Below are 9,240 nucleotides of genomic sequence, written 5' to 3' on the forward strand. Positions count from 1 at the left end.
CAGCTTTGTATGAATGGTGCTTTGTAAATGAACTTTATTAGTTAATTAGGACAAGTTCATCAAAACATGCAATTCCGAACTAGCGTCATTTTCATTTGTAAAATATTCAGTAAAACACAAACATCTCTACAATACTAGACTAAATAGCCTGCATGAATCAATTTTAAACTCAAATACATAGAATCAGTATTTAGGAAAAGGAAAAAAAAAAACTTAGGTTGTTATAAAAATGAAGACCCCTTTCATTGTTTTCATGATCTACTGGCAGAGGAAAACTTTAAGTACCAAACATTAATAATATTTACATATTCAGTATGTCCATGATTAGTTTTTACAGAATTTATAAGAGCTTTTAAGACTTGAAGGCTGTAAACAGTGTGATGTGTTGTAATGATATTTACTAGTTAAGGTCATTATTAATCATTTTTGCATTGAAATTCAACCCTGAAACCGTTGTAGCTGTACATTTCAATACAGGATTGCAAAAAAAAAAAAAAAGAAAGAAAAAGAACAGACATGCATGGGTTACAAAATTATTTACATATTCATTATGTGCATGGATGCATATTATTCAGTGATTTAAAAGTGCATACATTGTGATTGTCTGAAAAAAATTCTTGACAAAAATGGCATAACTTTTCATCTACCTCTCTTTTATATAAGCATGTTCATTCAGAGCTGGACTGCAGATGGATGAGTGCTGATGTCCTGTGCTGGATCTGTCCTGCTCCTGGTTTCATTACTAAAATCTCTGTTCAGTTCGACAGACAGAGCGACCCAGTGGACATTCTTCACCCAGAGCACAGCACGACAAAAATACTGTCATCTTACACATCCTTCTAAAGAAACAGAAACACAAAGAAATCAGAGAAAGATTTTCCAGATCTGTTCCTGTAGCATTACAGCCTCAGTCATTGTATTTGATTGATTTATTTACATTTCATTAACCAATTTAAATGCCATCAAAAATGGGAAAAATATATTAAAATGTTAAATATGTTACCGTGCTGAAATGCACAGCGCAGAAGATGGTGATGATGAGGATACCGATGATGATGGATGCGATGGAAACATAGAGCGCCATCCTCCCTAAACGCCTTGAACCCTCATAATCCCCCTGATCATAACTGCTTCTGGACTATAAAAGACAGAAGATACATTCAGATTCAAATATTTAGAGACATGACCAAACTTTTCACTCTTTCTTTGTGATGTGTGTTTGTGTGTGTTAATCCAGTCAAGCTAATATCAGCAATCAAACCAACAATTATCTTTAGTCTTGCATGCAGATGCTGCCCAGATAGCGCACCTACATCGGCAAGATGTCTGTTAAAGATCGCTTCATCTGGAAAGCATCTGCTGTGTACAAACATCTGATAAACATCTTTAAGATGTCAGTTTTACATACATTCTAAATTATAAACATCTTAAAGACATTTTCCAAATGTCTATTTGACATCTAACAGGAAATGTCCTATAGAGACGTATTGCAAATGAGCAAACACTCTAAAAAAAAAACGACTTACAGATGTAAACACGCACATCAAAAAGACGTTTCTGAGATGTATTTGTGCTATCAGGGTAAGTTGTAGTAGGTAATGATATTCTGGTCTCTAGCTTTGGATGGCTATTTATTTATTTAAATTTGATTTATTTCCTGTTTTATCATAGGTGCTAGGTTAAAATTGTCTGATTGCTTGAACAAGTAACAAACAAGCACATCTCTTCAACAAACTACAGCGGGAATCATGTTCATAACACAAAGAGATAGTCCCCCGGTTTCACAGACAAGGCTTAAACCTAGTCCCAGACTAAAATGTCTGAGCTGTTTAAATTGAAAGAAACTAGCACTGATTGATCTTAAAATATATCTATGCCTTTGTTTTGTCTCAAGAGGGACACCAGTAATGTTTTTTATTTTCTAAAGCACGTCCTAATTGAACTATGGCCTAATCCTGGCTTAGTCTAAGCCTTGTCTGTGAAACCAGGCCAATAAATTAAGCATTTAACACAAGTTTGTTCAAAATCAAATTAAAGGTGCAGTATGTAATGTTGATAGCTAGCAGTTAAAATGGTACTGCAGTCCAAAATCAGAATATTAAAGAGAGATGTTTCTCCCGCCAGTCCTCCTCGCTCAGACTCAAAGCTTGCGCGGGTTGCCAGATTGAGGACATGCATCAAGGCGACAAGCTTTACATTGCAAGTTGATGAGTTGATTAATCCGTGTTTTAATATGCTTTTTAGTTGGATGCCGAGATTTTTTTAGGTCAGGTAGAATATGCGGGTTCGTTAGCAGGTTTTCATGGATGCAATATGACGTGTTTTCTGCCAACTGGCAACCGGGGGCGTTAAAATCCTATTGGGTAATTCAGCAGTGGGCGGAATCACACAGACCAAAACAACAACAGACATTCCGACATGGAATACAAATTTCAAAGCAGAATAACTGGCTGTAGCATTGTTTTTTTTTTTCTGAGAGACAAGTATGTGAACTTAGCATGTTTATAGGCCTATCTACAAATTTATTATGGCATTTTTACATTAGCACATTAGTCAAAAAAAAAACATACAGCACCTTTAATTAATAATAAATGAATCCTTGACACAAACTTGTATTGTTCTATCAATACAAGCCCTTGATAGGCATTCATATAAATGCAGATAAAATCTTAAGCGGTTTCCAGGAAACGCGTCCAGATTGTTGACTCACCATTACAGAGAAGACCAGGGCTAAAATGTTGACAGGGTAGGCCGGACAGAAGCAGGTGAGGATGGTCAGAAGCAGGTAGTTTCTTAGAGGAGGTCGTGGAGTCGTAGAACCGAACCAGCTGTGATGCATATCCATGCTCCCGTTCAGAGAGCTCTTCACGTCCGTCTGCGAGCCGCCCGTCGCCATGATGGCAGGCGAACACTCTGATAACACACAGATATTCGAGTGTGGACAAAAACGGGTTAGAAAAGTTCAAAGAGATTAATAAATCCACCTAGGTTCCATGAGAACTGTGCAGGCTGTCAGGAAACAAGATGAAATGAAGAGTATTTTGGGTAGGAGGGTGTTTGGGCAAGAAGAACCCGCGAGTAACGGGATCAGGGAGATGAGACGCTTTCCCATGGACAGATTCCAGGTCAGCAAAGTTGAAGTTTGTGTGATTTTCTGATTTTCCATATCACACTAAAATTTGGCAGATATGTAAAACTGTAAAATGACACCAGGACGGTCCCACAAAACTAGACTAATAATAGAGTCAAATGCAGAAATTGTGAGAAACCGTGTGTGTTGTGTGTGTGTGTGTGTGTGTGTGTGTGCTTGGCATGGGGCCATCGGGTGGTATTGGGGTCACAGGGTATCAGGTGTGTGTTATGGGACAGAGATGAACATAACAGAGCAAGAGGGGCAGATCAACCACGTCTGTTCCCATGTCTTGAAGTGTTGGATGTTTGGTCATCAAATTTTGGACGTCTTTTCACCTGTTTGTTTACTTGGTGCACTGGAATCCTGCTAGCTTCATGAACAATGGTTATTAAATGGTTAAATGTTGCAAAGCAGCTGAGAAATGTGTACATTCTAGCTAACATGTTAGAGCGCACTTAAAATATCTACTAATGTTGAATGTTTCATGAAAATATTCATTTTGCACCACAGCAGGAAACATTTTCAGGATTTTAGTGCTGTGAATGTTCCTCCCAATTTATATAAACAGAAAATGTATCAAAAGCTATACCTTATCTTTTATTTTATACACTGGAGAAATTTAATATTCAAAACAAATGTAAAGAAGGTTATATAATCTATCTATCTATCATCTATCTATCTATCTATCTATCTATCTATCTATCTATCTATCTATCTATCTATCTATCTATCTATCTAATTTCTAATTCACAATAAGCATATCTATCTATCTATCTATCTATCTATCTAATTAATTATATTTTATTGCTAATTATTTATAGTATTGCATAATTACGATAATATATAATTATTCTAGTATTGCTGATGTACTATTATATTTGTAATATTTAAATTTTTGTAGGCTTTTATTTGTATATTTTCTGTTTTCATTGCAATTTTAGTTAGTTCTATTTTTTGACATTTTATTCGTTTTTTGTTGTTTTTAAACATCTGCGTATACTTTTAGTTTTCTAGCTTATTCTTGCTGAAATACAATACGTTTAAGATTTTTTAAATTTTATTTTACTTCAGTTAACATTTATTTTAAGTAATTATTATTTTTTTAATGGTTTTAGTTTTAGCATTAGTTAACTATAATAACCCTGATATAAAAAGTTGACTGTTTAAAGTGTTTTTTTTCATGGTCTGTTAATATTGAAACCTTAATTTTTTTTTTTTTATATTTACAAAACATTTAATATAATATAAAAGTGTAATAAATGTTTATTTTATTAATAATTCCTTCATTTTGATTACTTTATTCTGAAACAATTATATACACATATAAACGTGTGTGTGTCAACACTTTTATATATTTTTAAATATTTTTAATTATATAATCTTTAAAAAGTACTCTGATATTTGTCCATATTTTTTTATTATTTTATAAGGGGAAGGGGAAGTCGTGGCCTAATGGTTAGAGAGTCGGACTCATAACCCAAAGGTTGTGGGTTCGAGTCTAGTACTGGCAGGGATTGTAGGTGGGGGGAGTGAATGTACAGCGCTCTCTCCCACCTTCAATACCACGACTGAGGTGCCCTTGAGCAAGGCACCGAACCCCAACTGCTCCCCGGGCGCCGCAGCATAAAATGGCTGCCCACTGCTCTGGGTGTGTGTTCACGGTGTGTGTGTGTGTTCACTGCTGTGTGTGTGCACTTTGGATGGGTAAATGCAGAGCACTAATTCCGAGTATGGGTCACCATACTTGGCCACATGTCACGTCACTGTCACTGCCATCACTGTAAGATATTCTGTTTTTATGAAATGTGTAAATGTTCAGGGTTTACAACATTCCATATTCAAAATCCATATTCTCTTTTCCACTGTACACCAAATGTACATTACGAAGAGCGCAATCCATTCTGCATATGACCAAAACATGATAATCTCTGCTAATACTCCCTGAAAATGCAACAAACCACAAAGAAAATCATGAACACAGAGGCCATCAAATGGAATGTTTTAAAATAATTTATTAGGATCTTTTTACTTGAAAATTTCCAGAGGTGAAAAATAAAAAAATACAGTAAAGGGACAGCGAACCAGCGTATTTGAGCATCAGGTCACAGTGATGACGTGCAGCTCCACAGCAACAGGACGGAGCGCCGCCCACTGATGCTTTCCAGTTCCGCCGCTGATCCCCTTCAACAAATCCTCCAAACAAACAGCTAACATGTACGGTAAAAATCTGAGAAACTTTCAAGGGGTTAAAACAGATCTTGAAAAATATAGCATTTTTTTTCGGAAAAATAATTCTTAATGCCACATAACCGCCATCGTATTCGTACCACCACTAACGGCGTTCATTATTACTTGAGTTTAAAAATAACTTATTGCTTTTCGTTGGTTAAATAGTTACAGTGTGTGCCGTGCAGTAGTTTTGTGAGGCGTCCCTGTCAGCTGGAGTTTCGGTCGTCACGTGACCACTGCTCCAAAAAGAGGCTACACGTGTCAAATGGAAGACTGAAAACGAATGCAATTAAGTAGAAATCAAACAGATCCAATGTTGCTGAAATGAAAAACAAATTAAATAAATCACTCTGGATGCGTGTTATTAGTCAAGCGTAACAATTTTCCCAGAAGGCCTCCATTAGAGCTGTGTTGTCAGAGACGTTCCTCTCCATTACTGGCAGAGACGAGACAGTTTCAAAGGTGGCAGTTGAATGCATGTAAACTAGCTACGTGTACATCCATACTTCAGTCTAAGCAGTCGCCGCAACTTACACTCACACACGCACATCCCAACACACAACGACAGGTGTAACAGCGCTCAGACTCCTTTGCTTTGTAAATTTGTCCTTCATTTCTTCAAAAAACAGCATTGTAGTGTCAAAAAATGAAAAGAAAAAGGAGAACGGGAAAGTTTTAGGCCTACAATAGAAGTACACTGCGCAAAAAAATGATATATATAATATATATTTCCAAAAACAGCATGAAGAGAAGCCCAGCAGCCGTGCTCTTCGAAACTGAGGCGGATCAGGACCGCGTTTCCGTTTCCCAGAAACGGGACCAAATCATTTTCTCTAATGGAAAACGCAACCTGGTTTGTCAGCGATGCGGTTTGACGCCTCATAAGTGACAGCAAACATCAAACAACGTGGTTTCCGAATGGTTTAAAATTCATACAAAACCAAAGCGACCGTAAGGTCTGTTGAATTGGACAATTTAGTCCGAAAAATTATCAAAAGTTTGATCGTAGTATAAATGGAGTCGAAAGTGAGAGGAGCACAACTAAAGACCCCCATCGGTCAAACCTGGTCATGAAACTAGTCTCAGAAACGCAAGATTCAATGTGAAGAAAGATGTTTGCATGTTAAAAACCATTAAGGACCCTCAACCCTCCCGCAACCCCCAGTCCATCGTTCAATCCGAACCCTCCCAAAATCCATGCAATATGTACAGTATCTACAAAAAGAAGCCGATCAATGAGCCTCAACATGAGCAGAACCCATTTCTGTGTAAAAATGTGTCAAATATTCGTACATCTGAAAAGAATGCAGATTCACGCAGAAAATTCATGAATGAGGCCCGATGTTTCTCATGTAAAAACCAATTTTACGGAAAAAATAACCGATTTAGCTTACGAATGTTCGTAATAACCTTATAAATGCTGTGTAAAAACTACCAAAATATACATTTTTTGTTTTGTTTTGTTTTTTGTTAATTTGATTAATTCTCACGTATTTGTTCTGTGTTGTTTAGATTCGTTCGAAACCAAACAAATCCTGTTTTTTGTTTTTTTTAGTTTCGTGCTCTCTCTTTCTCTCTTTCTCGTTACAGCATGAGTACAGTAAAAACATAAAAACACAGTCAGCAAAAATACATAACAAATGCAGAAAAACTTGTCAAAATAAAAATCCGGGGAAACGAAATTCCTTGCATGTTTCCGTACGTACAATCAAACAATATTGTTTTGACAATGTTTTTTTTTTTTTTTTTCATTTTTTTCTTTCAAAAGACGGCAGCATATCATAAACGAGTTGGATACATCAGGAACAAAATACGGGATGAGGAAAACGAAAAGTGATGTTAGTAGAGAATAGAGAAAAAGAAAAGGTGGAAACTCCAGAGCGGAGTCAGGAGGGACCGCAGCCGCCCGTGGGGTTCGTCCCATAAGCACGTCACGTCGTCAGCGGTTCTCGCGGTTCACAAGTGCGTGAGTTTCTCCTCCCACGCTGGACTCTGATTGGACGCCCCTCAGTGGTAGCCATTGGTAAAGGCCGTTGCAATCAAAGGACCCTTGGAGGAGAAAAAGAGGGGTTGAAAAATCTTTTGAGCAAAAATATAAAGAAAAAAAAAACTTTTTGCTTGTTTTTATGGAAGTCTTTGTGGCAAGACATTCTGGAGAGATTTCAATCAGAAATGCGAAGCTCGTATTTTTATTCCATTTTTATTGCATTTTGCTCATTGCAATTTTTCTGTATAAAATTGTGTTAGAAATGTGTAGTTGTTTCAGTGGTTGTCATCTCTGGTGCAGCGTGTTCTTATTAGTGTTGTTATTGTTAACCAAAACAAAAACTATTAAAAAATAATTTTCTGCAATATGTTTAAGTTCAAATACTAAAATTACTAAAACTAAAACTGAAATAAAAATAAATTGAAGTAGAAATGTATGTAAAACCTAATACAAAAAAAACACATAAAATCACTAAAGCTTCGACTAAAATTAAAATATGAATTGATATAGAAATAAAAAAAAAAATCTATATAAATTTAAAATTAAAAATACTTAATTAATACTTACAGCATATAAATAATTCTAAAAAATGGAGGAGGTCTGTTCTTAGCACTGCTGTTATTGTTAACTAAAACTATTGAAAAATCTTCATTAATTGAAATAAAATAAAAGTATTAGATGAAAAAACTAAACTTAAAAAAAATAGAAATTTGAAATGTTGCCTTGCAACTAACTGAAATAAGTACTAAAATCAAAAATCTAAAATAAAAATAAAGCTAAAGAGAAATATTTTAAAACTAAAACTAATAAAAATGAGAAAAGCACATAACAAAATTACTAAAACTTTAAATTAAATAAAAAAAATATTAAGCTAATATAAAATTTAAATATTTATAAATACTACAATATTATGAAAAGACTGAAATAACACTTATACTTAAAAACAATGATAAATGCAAATAATAAAATACAAATAACAGTGTAATAGTGCATACCAAAATAAATAGTAATGCACTTTCAATGGAATTCAATGGGGCACATAAATCTAGTCGCATGGACTTTAATATTTATTACTTTTGTCCTTTTTTACAATAAAGTTACATTTCTAAATGTGTGTGTATGTGTCTGTATATCTGATTGAACCTACCCCAAGTCCATGTCCGAACCCTGTGCTGGGGGCGGGACTTGCCGCACTGATATAGCCACTGATTCCTGAATCCTGATTGGCTGCTGCATACAGTTCTGCCATTGGCCCAGGGCTGCTGGTGCCCAGGAAGCCAGCGGTACGTGAGGGGGTGGAACCTACGGTAAAGGACAGGCGTTTTAAAATTCAGAAGGTGCTTTACAAGTGGAAAGAGTTTAATAAATCTCAAAATCTGACAGTAAATGTGATTTTGCGTACCTCTGACCATCGCTGCAGCTGCGGCCGCTGCCATTGGTCCGTAGGCCGTCAGTGGAATGGCTGCGGGACGGAGAGAGACAGGATGCCACACAAATACATGTCAGTTTGAGATCGTCACGTCATGCCATACTTTAATATCCTGTTACATGTGTTGCATGTTATGGTGAAAAGTCAACTTAAGATTTATTTTAAGCTGACTTTTCACCATAACATGCAACACGTTATTCTAATGCTTGCTTTTGTAATCTTTTGGTCAAAATGTCCACCTCTGACTATTCTGCTGATGTAACCACTGTCATTTGGCAGGAAGTACTAATAATGTCATTTTTTTTATGATCCAATCAAACCCAAAATGACTCAAATCAAGCCCCACCCTATATTATGTATTGAATATTCATGTTCTTTTACTAATGTCACATTACAATATATATAAAGTACATATACATACAAAAATAAAATTTTATAAAAACTGTATACATGTATACTGTA

General features: G+C 35.7%; 2 protein-coding genes across 2 annotated transcripts in view; both read right to left on the bottom strand.

The window, feature by feature from the left end:
* Positions 1 to 222: 222 nt before the first annotated feature.
* Positions 223 to 3,056, bottom strand: LOC107705022 (transmembrane protein 233). Its single transcript, XM_016508140.1, has 3 exons — positions 2,711 to 3,056; positions 1,004 to 1,138; positions 223 to 839 (listed from the first exon to the last, which is right to left on the bottom strand). Exons 1-3 carry the CDS (start codon positions 2,894 to 2,896, stop codon positions 828 to 830), a joined length of 333 nt encoding a protein of 110 aa, XP_016363626.1. The 5' UTR covers positions 2,897 to 3,056; the 3' UTR covers positions 223 to 827.
* Positions 3,057 to 7,109: 4,053 nt separating this feature from the next.
* LOC107704040 (RNA-binding protein Musashi homolog 1) overlaps positions 7,110 to 9,240 on the bottom strand; it is a 40,939-nt gene continuing 38,808 nt past the window's right edge. Inside the window, exons 12-14 of the mRNA XM_016506877.1 lie at positions 8,752 to 8,811; positions 8,497 to 8,651; positions 7,110 to 7,411 (exon numbers count right to left, since the gene is read on the bottom strand). Coding sequence (XP_016362363.1) covers positions 7,370 to 7,411; positions 8,497 to 8,651; positions 8,752 to 8,811 — 257 coding nt within the window. The 3' untranslated portion in view covers positions 7,110 to 7,369. The remainder of the gene's footprint in view (positions 7,412 to 8,496; positions 8,652 to 8,751; positions 8,812 to 9,240) is intronic.

The sequence above is a fragment of the Sinocyclocheilus anshuiensis genome, unplaced genomic scaffold, assembly GCF_001515605.1.
Source record: "Sinocyclocheilus anshuiensis isolate Anshui unplaced genomic scaffold, SAMN03320099.WGS_v1.1 scaffold117, whole genome shotgun sequence".
Classification (NCBI taxonomy): domain Eukaryota; kingdom Metazoa; phylum Chordata; class Actinopteri; order Cypriniformes; family Cyprinidae; genus Sinocyclocheilus; species Sinocyclocheilus anshuiensis.